The sequence below is a fragment of the Natator depressus genome, chromosome 9 (genome assembly GCF_965152275.1).
Source record: "Natator depressus isolate rNatDep1 chromosome 9, rNatDep2.hap1, whole genome shotgun sequence".
Taxonomy (NCBI): Eukaryota; Metazoa; Chordata; order Testudines; family Cheloniidae; genus Natator; species Natator depressus.
This window is the reverse complement of record NC_134242.1, coordinates 26,179,837-26,195,098: the sequence shown is the minus strand read 5'-3', so window position 1 is coordinate 26,195,098 and position 15,262 is coordinate 26,179,837. Positions and strand designations below refer to the sequence as shown.

At 36.3% G+C, this 15,262-nt stretch overlaps 1 protein-coding gene across 12 annotated transcripts in view; it reads left to right on the top strand.

Annotated features, from left to right (window-relative positions):
* MBNL1 (muscleblind like splicing regulator 1) overlaps nucleotides 1–15,030 on the top strand; it is a 192,116-nt gene extending 177,086 nt beyond the window's left edge. For 7 of the 12 annotated variants that reach the window (XM_074963762.1, XM_074963761.1, XM_074963756.1 and 4 more), the window contains 4 exons: nucleotides 4,002–4,037; nucleotides 4,749–4,843; nucleotides 8,321–8,395; nucleotides 11,565–15,029. In XM_074963762.1, the coding sequence (XP_074819863.1) occupies nucleotides 4,002–4,037; nucleotides 4,749–4,843; nucleotides 8,321–8,377 (188 nt within the window). In that variant the 3' untranslated portion in view covers nucleotides 8,378–8,395; nucleotides 11,565–15,029. Of the gene's footprint in view, nucleotides 1–4,001; nucleotides 4,038–4,748; nucleotides 4,844–8,320; nucleotides 8,396–11,564 lie in introns of all 12 variants that reach the window. The other 5 variants (XM_074963760.1, XM_074963757.1, XM_074963755.1 and 2 more) reach the window with 3 other exon arrangements.
* Nucleotides 15,031–15,262: the final 232 nt, after the last annotated feature.

Here is a 15,262-nt window from a genome sequence, read left to right as displayed (position 1 = left end):
ATGAGTCTGTCACATCCAGCGTGGATGCACTGCACAGTTTGTGCTAAATTGGTACCATCTGACCAGTTCGGTTCGGATTAGTGCATCTTCAGCATGACCTTAGATCAATGTATAAAGTTCCAAATGAGGAACATTCAGGAAAGCATAATGGACCAGACTTTTAAAATAATTTAGGAATTTAAAGAAGCAGAGGCACACCCATTCAGATTTTCAAAAGCTCTTAGGTGTGTTCGTCTCCTTGAAACCAACAAGAGATAGATGCCTAAAAAGCTCTTGTGAAAATCCCACTAGGTGCCTAGCTGAATTATTAGTTAGCTAAACTCCTTTAAAAAGTATGTGTTTAAAGGTCTGGTCCTGCACCACTCTGAAACAATGGGAGTTTTGCCACTGACTTCAGTGTGAGCAGGATCAAGCCCTAAGTGCTTTCCTAACTAGAGATGGATTTAGACACATACCTAAGCATTTTCCTTAATTGGGGCCTCTGGCTCTGGGGACTAATTTTGCTCCCCTTGAAATGTTAACGGGAGCAGGATCAGGCTCTGTAACACTAATTCTTCATACAGATTGAAGCACTTATGTTCTCTGCTGATAATCTGGTCTATGTGGTGGTGCTTTCTAGATTTAATTGAATAAAAAAACTGAGTGAAACAGCGAATCAGGAGTAGGAAATATATATAATGAGGAAAAGGAACTGCTTAAAATCCCAGTGAAAACAGAGTATTCATCAAAATTACTGCATTCTCTCTAGACATAATTTATCTGAGAAATTATAATCAGTTAAATTAGCACATGCTTGAAATCAAATGCTGCCGTGTGCTGCAAAGCCAAGGAACATTTGAACTAGCAAATTCACTATTCATACATTCTTATTAGTAAATCAAAGCTTTTGAAGTCAAGATTAATATTTAGGTCATAGCAAAAGTGATTTTTATTATTGGCAAGTGGGTCCTACTGCATTATGTCTTCATATTTGCAAGTTATTGCACCCTAGCTAGTATTTTCATTGCTGCCTTACGTTCATTTGCTGCAAATCCCTCTCAAAACTGTGTGTACTGGTTATAACATTAATGATGATGATAACTCAAACTAAAATTTAAGGTGAAAGCTTTACAGTTATATTTCAAAGAATCATTACAAAAAGCTAACTCTTGTTTTCAGCATGTAGACTTAATTATGCATGGAATGATGTAATATACTAGGTATAATAAAATATGTAAAACATAAGGGCATTTGTACTTGTCTAATAACATAGAGTGGCACAGCTTTCAGTTATACTCATGCCACTTCATTGACATCATGACGGTTGTGTGGGTGTAATTGAGAGCAACATGTTTAGCACATAGTTTGTAGTTCAGGGTCAAATCTGGGGCCATGTATTCGCTCCGACAAGTAGTTCCATTGACTTCAATAGCAATTCATCTGTGAGTAAAGCAAGCGGGATGAGGCCTTTCCTTTAAATAGCCCTCCTTTTAAACATCTTTCATGAATAATTACATTCTTTTTTGTTTAATAGAAACAGTAAAATAATTAGAAGGATTAATTATGCCATTTCCCCAATAACCTTAAATGTGTCTTCTAGTAATTACAGGCATTAACTTCCATGTTATCCCCAGCATTAATGATAGTAATTACTATTTTATTTCTCCAAAAGCCCATGGCTTTGGCATTGTACAAGTTGGTGCAACATGGCTTATAAATCTATACACCACATAGCACAAGCTAGGAAGATAACATGCATCACCATTCAGGCGCAATAATTTCCTTTTGTTATCGCCATGTGGTATCAAAGTAATAGTGTGCAGTGGTGGTGTAGCTGTGTTGGTCCCAGGACATTAGACAGAAAAGGTGCGTGAGGTAATATCTTTTACTGGACCAACTTTTGTTGGTGAGAGAGACAACTTGTGAGCTTATGCAGAGCTGAAGAAGAGCTCTGTGTCAGCTCGAAAGCCTGTGTCTCTCTCACCGACAGAAGTTGGTCCAATAAAAGATATTACCTCACCCACCTTGTCTCTCTAAGGTAATAGTATAGCAGTAGCTCCCACAGACGGTCATTCAGAGTCTGTTTCCAGTTTCATATGACCCCCATCTTCAGGACTTCATTATTTCGTTTATATTGATTCATATCAGAGTAAATTTATCTAACAATATGATTAAATAGGGAAGAAAGTCTTTTCAAAAAATGTTCAGTATGATGGAACATGAAGAATTTGGCCCTTTGTTTATAATGTTTAATTTTTAAGCTTCAGGTAGGAAACAAAAAACATGCAAATACTGATTTCTTAATATGGAGCTAGCTAAAATAAATGAGATTGCCCAAGTACTGGAATTTGAAAACTGGGAGGAATTTGAAAACTGAGCATGCCTAAAAATGCAGTGCTTCTATTGACATTGATGTCTCTTTGGAGAATTGATTTCTTATTAATTAATTATTATTTATATAGCACAAAGAGAGTGACAGGCTACAAGATTGTCTCTCTCAACTGAACAATTATCTAAGAACTGTTGATGTTCTACAAAGGCCAATGGTTCCACAGACCCAACAACATATGGTCAGTTAAAGTGTGTCCTACAGTGTAGAAACAATGCCAATCAAGTGTGCTTAGCTCGTGCTGGGAGCTATGAGGGAGACCTGCACTTTTTATCCTGCATTTAAAATACAAAATAAACAATGTGAGAAAAATCAGAATTGAAGTTGACACTTCATCTTCAGCTTACCCCACAGTGTCTACATATTGTAAATAATACTGTATGCAAAATTACCACTGTCCTTACTACAGCTGAGCAAACATTTGGCAAAAAATTCAGATTTGGGTCAACCAAAACATTTCATGAATTTGGGTTGATTTGCCAAATTGTTTCAGTTGTTAAAAAAGAAAAAAATGAAAATGTTTGTTTAAAAACTCAAAATCAAAATAAAATGTTTCATTTCAAACAAAACACGTCATTGGACCCAAAATGATGGGTTTGTTTTAATTTTTTGAAACTGCCAGTTAACTGAGAAACCATTTCTTCACACAACCCAGCTAACACCTATGCAGTACCAAGACACATGAGATTCCTCTAGAGGGGTTGGAGGAATAAAGGACACAAGACTAACTCTGGGTCAATCCATCCCTTCCTATGGGAAAACCCACACAAGATAGCCCTGAGTGGAAACTCCATGAGGATCCATCCCCTCATGTGGTTGTTCTCCCCTATTATTCAGCTGGCAAATGTGGTGAATACTCAGAAGAACTGCTGGGGTTCCACACTAGCTCTGGCCTCTGGCAGGCCCCCTACAACTGTCCCTGGCCCCATCTCTTCCTGGGACAACTGCGAAAAAGAGAACGTTTCCCTTAGCCTGCGCCAACTCTCAACCTGTGCACTCTCTGCTTCCTTCTTCAGCAGCATCAGAGACTGATGGGCTTAGGCAGGGAGAAAACTCTGTGTGGAGGATCCCCTGTGCATGTGGATTGGATAACGGGTGAAACAATCCCACTCCTTCATTCTTTATTATCCTGCATATCTCCGTATAATCTTAGTGCTAGGATTATCATAAATTTGGGTGCTGGCTTACCCTGAGAGTGTTAAAGATAAATAACATGTTTGATCATTTCCTCTAATCTTAATAAAATATAGTTAAAAAGAAATATATGTTTATTTTTATGCTAAGAAAGTTTGTCAGAAAGATAAATCAATCAGATTAAAACTGAATTTTGAAATAAGCCATGAGAGCTTTTCTAGTAATATTTCATAGATAAATGAAACTATATAGACATAAAGGCAAACAAAATGTACCAGCACACAGTTCAATCAGCTTTTTTTCTTCACTTAAGACTAGTTCTAATTGATCACTGTGCTATTGTATGATTTGATTGTGCTGACAGTTACATGCCACTGTTCCCATAATAACAATTTTTCTTCTTTGTTCAAATGAAATTTTCTAATTACACGTGTGATGGGTTGTTTTAATTCTTTTCCCTTTTCAAATCCACCTTCCTGTTGCAATGCATGATGGGCAGGCTCAATATTGTGCATGACACCCGCTACAAGTGTTGGTAGGTGCCAGCTTTGTTTCTTGATTATCTTAAACCTGTGGTGCAGCTCACAGACCCTCAAAATCCACTGCTAGGTTTTAACTTGCAGCTCTTGTGCCAGTCCATCCCCCCATCACACCCTCTGCACTAACACCTGTCAATTAAATGCAGTTGTTTTATTTAATTGACATGGACACCTAGAAGTTGGATAGTAGTGTTCTGAATTGCACATTTTTCCTTGGTGGATTTTGATTGGACTATGAGTTTGTGTTTAGAAACTATCTTGTATTAAGTAACATACTTTGTCTTACTATAGTAATATAAAACATACTTTCATTCAAACTGATTTATTTTTGTGTGGTAAATACTTGGGTTGGATTTTCTTGTTTGTGTTTTTGTTTAGACATAAAAATGTAAACATAAGGACATTTTTAAAATACTTTTGTTGATTTCGTATTGAAACAATTGAACTTGTTCGTGTTGATTTTCTTGATTTGATGGTAACAAGCATTTTTCCCTTTTTTTCCTCTTTCATTTCCCTTTCTCCCCTTCTCCCTGGAATGTTGTCCTGCTTTGCACTGTGATTGCATGTCACTCGCTGGCAATGATGTCTCGTCACATGGCTTATTGCTATGATAAATACCATGCTCAATTATTCTATCACATGTTGCCATGGTTCCCCTACTGCTACACTCTTCTGTATGTTGGCTTATGTGATTTTCCTTCCGAAAGTTCCCATGGTGCACGGTGCTACGCCAGCCACTGTGTCTGCAGCAACAACATCTGCCACAAGTGTCCCCTTCGCTGCAACAGCCACAGCCAACCAGGTTTGCTAATTTACAGCTTTGTTCCTTAAAAACAACTTGAAATTGGTGCTTTTAATGAGCATGGGGGTTTTGATTTTACTTCTTGTTGGCCTACACATTCTCTCTAAGAGTTGTAGCATAGCTTAGAAAGCTTTTGTCCAGGCTCAGAAGGTGCTACAGCTCCATTTCTGATGCTAAAAGTACTTTACATGAGACTTTCTGATGCACTCTTTACATTTCATAGGCCATGTAGCTTATTTATCTTTTCATAGATCTAAAGAGAGACAGGGATAGTACACAGAATCCAATTTTTCTGTGCACATAAAGCCTACAATTCTTTTGCATGCAAAACTCTGGTCAAAGCCAGTGGGAGCTGTGTATGGAGGGATTACAGGATCAGGAATTTAAGAGTCTGGACGTGTTCTGAATCTCTTCAAAAACAAAACAAAAATATTTGTGCTTACGCAACCCAGAGGCACACTTGTAAATCTTTGTCTCAACTTGTGAATTAGTTAGGAGAGGCCTCATTAATTTTATAATGGACAAACTTTAACTAACTGAATGTCCATTAAAAACCTGACTAAACTCTTTCTAAACTACCACCATGAATGTTGTTTTATCTGGGTATAAAATAAGGATGAAAATGCTTAACAAGCTAAACTGTAAGTTAAACTTCTCCTTGCACTGCCACAAACAACTCTGTATAGATAAATGTTGTGGGCCACATTTACATGGGTGCATCTCCCATTTACTCCATTGCACTTACATAAATTGCACTTACATAAATGAGGATGGAATTTGGCCCAGTGTTTTAGCTCACTAGATTGTTAAAAATTCAGTTGTTTGCTACTACATCATAGTTGGAACATTAACTATGAAGAATAAAAACATTCTAAAAGACCATTTCCTTTCTCTTTTATTTAAATGTACCGAGAAATAAATTTTATAAGCCATACTGCAAATTTAGAATTCCTGCAAATTATCATTGTGCTAAAACATAGCACCAAATTCTGCGCTAAGATGCAAGTAGTGCTCTCATTCAATTCACTGGGAGGCCCACAAGTGTCTTCAGGGTTTTTTGTTTGTTTTTTAAAATGTCCTTAACTCAGTTTCCAATTTTGTGGGGGATGTTTTGCATTCACAGTTAATTTCAGGGGTAAATGCTGGTATTTAAGGCCAGGATTTTCAAAAGTGCTAACCTTTGACCTAATTCTGCTTCCATTAAACTCTGAGCACTTTTTAAAAATCCAATCAGGTAGTCAGAGCTATGAACAGTAGTACTTGTGCCTGAAATCTGTTGCAGCTGCACCTCTACACCTGCAGGCAACTGCACTTGTAAAATAGGATGCTAGTTCTAGAAATCAGGAGCCTGTTCCTGCAAAGTGTTGAGCACTATACATTTTTCGTTGAGAGTTCTGAGCCTTTTATGGGGTCAGGCCAAGAGCCTTAGTATTTGTCCTGGAGTATCTCCATTGTTGCTTGCTATACACCACCTTTTTTGCTAAGCCCACTGTAAACTTTTTGGTGGCATATGCAGTAATTGGCATCTCAGCCATCATGCCTGAAAATCACACTGTTATAATGATTTATAAGTGTGCACATCAGATTCCCTTGTGTTATTTAGATATTTTAAAAACCCAAACCAGAATAATCTGGTCAGTTTTCACAGAAGCTGAATGTAACTTCTCACCACGTACCTCTTTGTGCTAGAGGAAAAAAGGCTTAATTTTGTTTTTCAGTGAGTAACTAAAAGTCTCTCACAGATTTAGCCCAGAATAAGAATAATATCCAGGAATACTCATGGAGAAGTTATCATTCTTGTAAATAAGCGTCCGCTAAATAAATCTACTGTATGTCAGACATATCTTAACCGCATGAGTCATTTATTGCACAATTTAAATAATTTTGATTTTAAAGCCTGCATACCCCTGAGAATTGCTGGCGTGAGCAAAACCACAAAATGTCTGTTCTCTATGTGAGGTACCCCGCGCTTGCCCAAAGAGATTGTAGGGAAACTTTCTGTTGTAGAATCTGACCATTTCATGCATATCCTCCCTGGACCCTCATAACACACTTCAGTAAAGTATTGCAGCCAAACCTCAATATATACATATATAATTAATATATGTATATAGTATATAAGCAATGCTGAAATTGCTTAATGCCACACAATGCAATGCGCATGCATGCGGAAGGTCTTAAGATCTGGCCCTTCATCTTCATTGACTGGTGTTGAAGGTCCTTGGTATGTTTCGACAGCACTATCCCTGATGCTTCTACACAGTTGGGTGCAACATCTCCTGCAGCAGTAGACAAAATGGTATGAGAAGCTTCATTATGCTTGGAGCACATTTCTGTGCAAGTTGGCAATGCTGTAAAACTGTATAAAGATGACAGGTAAAGAGAGGGCATTAGAGGTGGAAAAAAAAACCCACTAAAAACATTGAATTTGTTTTAGAGAAATATTTCCACCCTCCCTTTCTTTTGCAGGTTTATTAGCTGATGGGAAATATAATTTGTATGACTGTAAATAGCTGTTAACCTTGAAAAAATCAGTATCACGTCATATTGCAGGGCTTGTTTTTCTGTACATAAGTGCGTCTTTCCACTTCCCAGTCCTGTTTGTGATGAAAGTTTATGTACAATTCCTTTCACGTTTGTAGTTCAATGAAAACACAGTACTGTTTTCCCTGATTGAGGGCCCTATTCTGCAAGGCCTGTGTACATGCACTCCCACTGATTTCAATCTATGTGCCACCCATTGGAGGGCTTGCAGGATTGGGCTCCAGAGAGATGATTGACTTGCGTGCTTCTTTGCTACTTCTAAATATTATGTTGTGGCTTTAATTTAAAAAAAAATACTATGGAAAATGAGTTGATAAACTTTAGGAGCCATTGCAAATTCTATTGACAACGTTTTGAGAATTGTTCACTAGTTTGGGGTGCCTTCCTTTTTTGGTGCCAAACTTTGACACTTTGTACCACTTTTTTATAGGGGACGAGGACCCACAGCTCAGCTCAACTCAACTGTGGGTCATCACCCTTTGTGAAATCAGCATACGGGGCATCTTAAATTTGGCACCCAAAAATGGAGACACCCAAAGTTAATGATCACTGCAAAATTTGGCTGAGGTTGTTTAACTGTAGAGTTTATTGTTTCAAATGATTAAGTGAAATACCCAAATCACAAAACTTTGTGTAGGCCAACAAAAAGGGCTCTTCTCAATTACTGCACTGCATGAACTTTTGTAGATTTTAACTTCTTTTACTTTCTAAACAAACAATACTTATGTACATTGGTCAAACAGTACTTACCACAATGTTTTTCAGTTTTAAGTTGCTACTTTAGCACTTCAGTTTACTTTAACTTATAGTATAAAGTCCACCACCTCACAGCTGAACCCCACTTTTCTGAACTGTTATGTTCTTTAATAAAATGTTCTCTCTCTTGGTTGATTTGTTGCACATGTTATTCATTGTTTACATTTTTACCTATAGATACCCATAATATCTGCCGAACATCTGACTAGCCACAAGTATGTTACACAGATGTAGACATTTTGTCATCAAACAGTAAGTTTCCAATGTATTGCTTGCATAGTTTTCAAACTCTCTTTGTGTATGTGTATAACTTGGCGTTTTCAGGGACATATTGGATTTTTAAAAAATAAAAGCTATGGGAAAATGTTGTGAAAGAATTGATATGGGTTTCTTTGACATTACCGAACTTCTGGCACATGTCAGTCACAGCATTCATATAGAAATGATTTTTAAAAAATATTACAGAAACAGACAAGTGTGTATGTCAAATGAGTTGGTGATTTCAGTCGATCCTAGTCAACAAAATCACAAGGCTGCTGCATCTGGCATGAACAGTCACCTTTGTGACACTCTCAGCAGAGGCCAAGGGTCGAACTGGCAGAAAGCTGAATTCCCCTCTTCCCAGAAACAGATCACACAGATTCTTCACAGCAGCTACTCAGTAGCCTGTAATCTACAATACTTACCAGAGTTCCCCCCACTCTACTTGTGCAGGTGATGTACATGATGGTGGAAACAATAATCTCTTCCCCATCCCACCTGCAGCCAAACCCTTTATGCCAGCCTATTTGGAGTTGGTGCAGAGACTCTTTTCATAATGTTGAATGGTGAGGAGACCATTCCTCAACCATTGGGCTTAAGTGATGATGAGAGTCTTGCTTCCAGCCTTCTGCATTTCACCCTTAATTATGTGATCTGCTTCTTAAAACATCAGCCTCCCATTTTCAGGGGGCTCAGGATGTAGCAAACTCAGTTTTCTTTTTATCTGCCCTGTGTTTGTCCCCTCCAAAAGATACAGCAGTTATCAACTTTAAATTGACGCTGTTTGTACCCCAAGTACATGAAAGGCCTTTGGGGAGGGGAGGCCCCAGGTTGTTAGCACTGGCACTCACTGTGCTGGGGCACCAGTATTGGCTCTAATACCCCCACTTTGTTAGATGGAATTGGAAGCCTGCAGGGAGTGCCATGTTAATTACTGTTGACACACTATGGCAGGTATAGGGAGGTGGAGTCTGATAAGCCACATCTACCCCAGTGATTTAGCAATAATTGACCTGCAGCTCCCTGTAAGTTTCCAACAGCTTCTAACAGGGTGAAGTAACTGGAGAATGCTGCCATCTCATTAGAGTGGGCTTCAGCTTGTAGTGCCATCTTGCAGCCCTGCTGGGGAAAGTAACCCTGGGACCAGCCAAGCTTAGGATGGGGCTCATATAGTATTATTTTGGAATGAACTCTCGTTAATAAAACCAGAGTTTATTAAATGAGAATTTAGCTTTTGTTTGAGACTGGCAGAGGCACCACTAGCTCCTGTGCCCCGGGGGCCATATGTGGGACAAGTCACTTTACTGAGAGTTGCTTTAGAAAGACCTATTAAATTGCAGTGTCTGCTAAGCCAGCCTCTGTAACTGAGAATGAGAATTTAGTCATCAGCCTAACTCAGCCTGTGGCTTCTCTTGAGCACAGACTGCCAAATTATGATAAATTATGTGTGGTATTTTTGTGAAATAGGTTACATTGTAGAGAGAGGTCATGCTGAGAATACAAGCTCAATTTCTACTTGCATATGTTTGGCTTGAACTACAGCCCTAGATATTATGTGTCAGATCTTTATAATTTAACCTTTCTTCACAAAGAATGACTTTTACTTGACTTACCTGTAGCGATTTCCCCGCCAATCTTTCTATGATGAAATCCTAGTTTAAATTTATGATTTGGGCTGTTCATTTTTCTTTCTGTCTGATATAGTATCTTACCCAACTACACTAGGCTAACTTAATAGCTGCAGCAAGTAAATATACCACTTCAATCCCACCCCCTATCCCACGACAGAGGTACTGCCTACTAGTCAGGTCCAAGCTGTAAAAAACTTATCGTTCACTTTGGCCAAGATCCTCTGTAGTATTTAGGTACCTCGTTCCCATTTTTATCAATGATTTTCGTAGCCCCTTCATTGTAATCTTTCTTCAGCAGAGGAGGAAATTTATTCTTGACACTAGTTGATGATCAATCCTGAAGGAAAAGGATTGATACCCCTTGTAACTTCTATCCTAGCTGGAGTGATTTCAGATATTATTGTAGTCATAGTCCAGTCCTTTTTAAAAAAATTCACACTAAGCTATTTGCCTTAGCATTATCCTACAACAGTGACTTCCACAGGTTAATTTATTATTGCATTAAAAACTACTTCCAGTTATTCCTCTCCCCTTACTTGTCTCCTCACTCAATTATATCATCTATTTTATTTCTCCTTACATAAAACACCACCTTCCCTTTCTCAGTTTCTACTTTTTATTGCCATTCTCTGGGCCTTTTCTATTTCTGCTCTGACCTTAATGAAATGATGTGCCAAAACAGAATGCATTTTTAAGGTGAGACTGTACTATTGGTTTAATATATGGAATCATACAAGTTCCTTATTATTCTGTTAGGCCAATTTTTTCAAATTTTCAAAAGCACCTAAGTGACTTAGGCCTAAGGCCTCAGGCACCTAACTCCCAGTAATTTCAATGGATCTTAATCCCTTAATGGCCTAAGTGCCTGTCATTTTGCAAATGGGATTTAAGTGTTTACGTCTGATTAAAAGTCACTGGGATTTTGGCTCCTAAGTGGCTTAGGCACTTTGGAAAATGTTACCCCAAAATCTTGGTTCCGATGAAGTCAGTGGGAGTACTGTCTACTCACTCCATATAGTCCAGTGGGACCAGGACAGGGCCCCTAACACAAAGCCAGTAAGTGAGTGGTATACTGTCAATCCTAGGATTTTACTAGGAAGAGGAGGCTATAAAATTCAAGAGCAGGGGTTCTCAAACTGGGAATCAACCTGCACCCCCAAACCACGCTTTTCCTCCAGCATTTATAATAGAGTTAAATATAAAAAATGTGTTTTCAATTTGTCAGGGGGCGGGTTGCACTCAATGGCTTGCTCTGTGAAAAGGGTCATCAATGCAAAAGTTTGAGAACCACTGTTCCAGAGCAACAGAATACTATTTTATTATACATGGTCAGTATGTATAGTATGTCTAACATGTCTGCAAAGAAAATCTTTTCTGTGAAGAAATTGTTTGAGGGACAATCCTGTAGCCTTTTTTGTAAACAAAATTCCTCTTGACTTCAATGACCGATTCGCCTCATGTTGAGATTGCTTTAAGAAAATGAATGAAAATGCTAAATTAATTTTCTTTCTGCCTGCTTCCCTGTCTAGATCATACTAAAGAGAAAAGGACAGTGTGCTTGGATAGAGAAAAGGACATGAGCATTAGCCATAATGTATATACCGTCAAGCCACACACAAAAATTCCCTCAGCAGTAAGACATCCACATACTGCATGTTAACAAGATGAATCGACAACTTGGAAATCCACTGCACACTGTTGCCTATATACTTTGTACATTTAATTGATATTTGTGCTGAGGTGATCTTATTGTCTAAATCTACAACATTGTCTATCTTTTCTAGCACAGAGGTATGCCTATATATTTAAATATGCATACATAATCTATTTCCTACATAATCATGTATGTCATCTTGAAAAGACAGACTATGATGTAATCATAAATCTATTATGTATTGGTACGTCTGTAGACCAAGATATAATTTTTTAAAGTAAGTTTATTTCTTTCAAGGTTTACAAATAACAAAGGTGCACCTTGTATTTAAAATTGCCATTATAGATGAGAGCGTGCATGCACAGTAATTTTTGTTTAAGAGTAATATTTTTAATGTAATAGATTGTAAGAAGTGGTAAGAGAGGTATCTGACAGAGATGAATGTGCCAAGCAAAACCACAACTGTGTATATTTTAAAGCACATCCGTGGCTTTAAGTACCATGTTGTTAAGGATTCTCATGAAGTGCCATAGACTGTACATCAAATTAGAGTATTATTTCTGCAGTGTTATTTTCAGAGCCACATTTTTGCTTATTTTGTTAGTACTATTCAGTCAAAGGCACCATTCTGTTTCAAAACCAAAGCTGTCTCAGAAATGGCCAATTCAACCTATAATAAAAGTAGACAACAGAAAAACAAACTATCAGTACAGATTAATGTAACACATACTGGACATATAAATATATATAAACTATTTTAAGGCATTGTAGTGTAAAATTTATGCATATTATTACTGAATAACTCAATATACAAAAGGGAAAAGCCATTTCTGAGACACAATAACAAAAATGTTTGAGGAACTTATTTTGCTTCTATTTATAGCCTCTGTCAAAAGACTATAAATGCTTTGCAGAGATGGATTTCACTTTTGCTTAAATGTTTCATCAAAGTCACACTTCAAAATAGTGACTCTAAACAAAGAAGAAAGAAGCACTGACATCAGATGCATGATAAACCAAAATATGAAAAAACTGAGATGTTAATTAGCATAGAATTGGGTGGGTTAAATACCTGGGTGAGTTTTGTGAGTTTTGTTTTTTTTTTGTTGTTTTTGTTTTTTGTTTTTTTGTTTTTGTTTTTTTTTGGTTCAGATTAACTGCTTATAGCCTTAGAAAGCCTTTACAAAATAATAATAATAAAAAAATAGATGTGCATTCAAGTTTTTAAGAATGGATTCATCCAAAGGAATTCCTTTTTGTGGTTTGGATGTTGCAGTTAGTAAAGGATATTTTTGCTCTGTTCAGCAAACTGCTGAAGTGGGGGCCAGGTCACTGGTAGTATAGCATGGAGTGGAAGAAGTGTGAGTTCAGTTATAGAACTTTCCATACTTCCAAGTTTACTGCAAGTTTTTATGCTCGAGAGAGATGCTTTCTAGTATAAGAATGATGTGTTGATTTTACTGATTGTACTGTACATCTATTAAAGCCTTAGATTATTACATTACGGGTTAAAACCCATACCAATGTAATTTCAATCATGTTAAGAAAGTATAGATGACTTCACGTGTTATTGTAGTTACTTACATTACAGAATATTACTTATTTTTTCTTTTTAAAATGTAGTTTTTATTTCTTACATTTATTAGATCATTTTCATTTTCTATTACCAGTTGAATACCATTTCAGTTTATAGAATTTTGTTTTATTAGATTATACTGATGACTTTTTCAAAATACAAAAAAAATTAAAAAATAAAAAGTAGGTTTTTTTCTTCATAACATACTCAGTTTTGAATTTAAATGTAGTGTCATGAGTATTTGTATTACTGTTAACTAAATGATTTATATTTTACTGATTTAATATTACAATGTAAGAACGTCAGTCATCGTTAGTTCTTGTCTAGTTTTCATTAAAAGAACAAAGATCTTTTATATGGATATCTTATAATTATATAATCATTGCTAAGTAAGAAGTTCAGTTGTTGCTATCGCAACAATCCTGGCAGACAATTGAATAATATTTTGATGATTTATTTTGTTTGTAATTAGTTATTATAAGAAAATCTAGTTCCTAGATATTAGAATAAAATTTATTTTCTACTGTATCCATTTCAAATGTTAAAATATTGTTTAAATATTTTTTGAAATCCCTGAATATCAGGCCTTGTTATAAATAAGCTGCATAATCAATAGATCAAGGGACTTTTTGTTGATAATCCAAATACTCAAAGTTTACGTAACAAGAATTAAAGCGTGTGTGCAAACTCTTGAGGGTTGATTATGCTGCAGTTTAGCATGTGGGAACGTATAGAGAGAAGGTTGACTTTTTGCACTTCTGTATATAGTCAAAAAAGAGAGAAACCTGTATAATAGTAAGATCTTATTTTGAATAAAAATGTCTATAATTACAAGGAGTTTTGTTAAGGCTAATAAAATGACAGGCTGAACAAAATTGCTTGCAAAAGTGGCACAGAGTTAGCACTCCATACCCCTTCAAAAAAGTTGCTTTGCTTTATGTGGACAGCTTGTAGTTTGCCAGGATTTTTTCAGCTGGAAAGATATGCCATCCTTCCAAGATCTCATGACTGACAAAAAAGCTCCACTGGTTCAAATCTGCCTGAAAATCATTACTTTAAAAAAAATTGTTTTAAAAAAGCAGGTATTTCAGACCATCAAGGTGAAATCATGGCTTAAATATTCCGTACATTATTCAAAAACTACTGCATGTTTAAAGTATCAAAAACAAAACAAAAAAAAAACCAAAAAAAAAAACCAAAAAACAAAAAAAAAAACCAACAACCAACAACTATATTAAGGATATATTCTATTCAAAGCAGTTTCTGACAATTTCAGTGGTTTATTGTTCACTAAACAAGAAACTTCAAAACAGATATTGACATTCACAAAAATGAAATTATGAACAGGCAAACCAAACAGCACACTGTAGCTGTAGTTATGTGATTATTTTTTTATTGTAATGGTCCTGTTCTTTTAGCAGGTGAAAAACAAAAACCTATCAAATGTTACCATTTGAATGAAAAGCACTCAAGAAACCATGTAATTACATAAGCAAAAGGTGGAAATTAGGCCATTATTTTATCTGGAATATTCAGTATTCACACTGATTAATTAATAACGTTGCACTTACTTGCAACCCTGCAACTTTCATCTGCTGAAAGGACAGATGTGCTTGGTTTTACTATTATGTAATCACAGACTTACTTTTTGCTTGTAGTTGCTGCAAATTATGTACTCTGTCCTGGGCTGCAATTTGTTTCCATGCTTATTTTATTATTACTGCTATAGTTGACCTTGCTGTATGGAAAAATAAAGTGAAATTGCCCTAATAAAACTTCTCTTTCTTAATTATATTTTTCTATTTCAGATTAAAAATTACATTGTTTTGTTTTGTGTGCATTTTTAATGGATTCACACATTATGTCCAAGGGGGAATCATTTAAATGAAAAAGATTAACTGTCTGCTATCATATGTTTATTTTACAATGTGCACCATATTACATATGCAATACAGACCATGAAACAGTCTATTCTATCCAAATCAGACATTTACAAT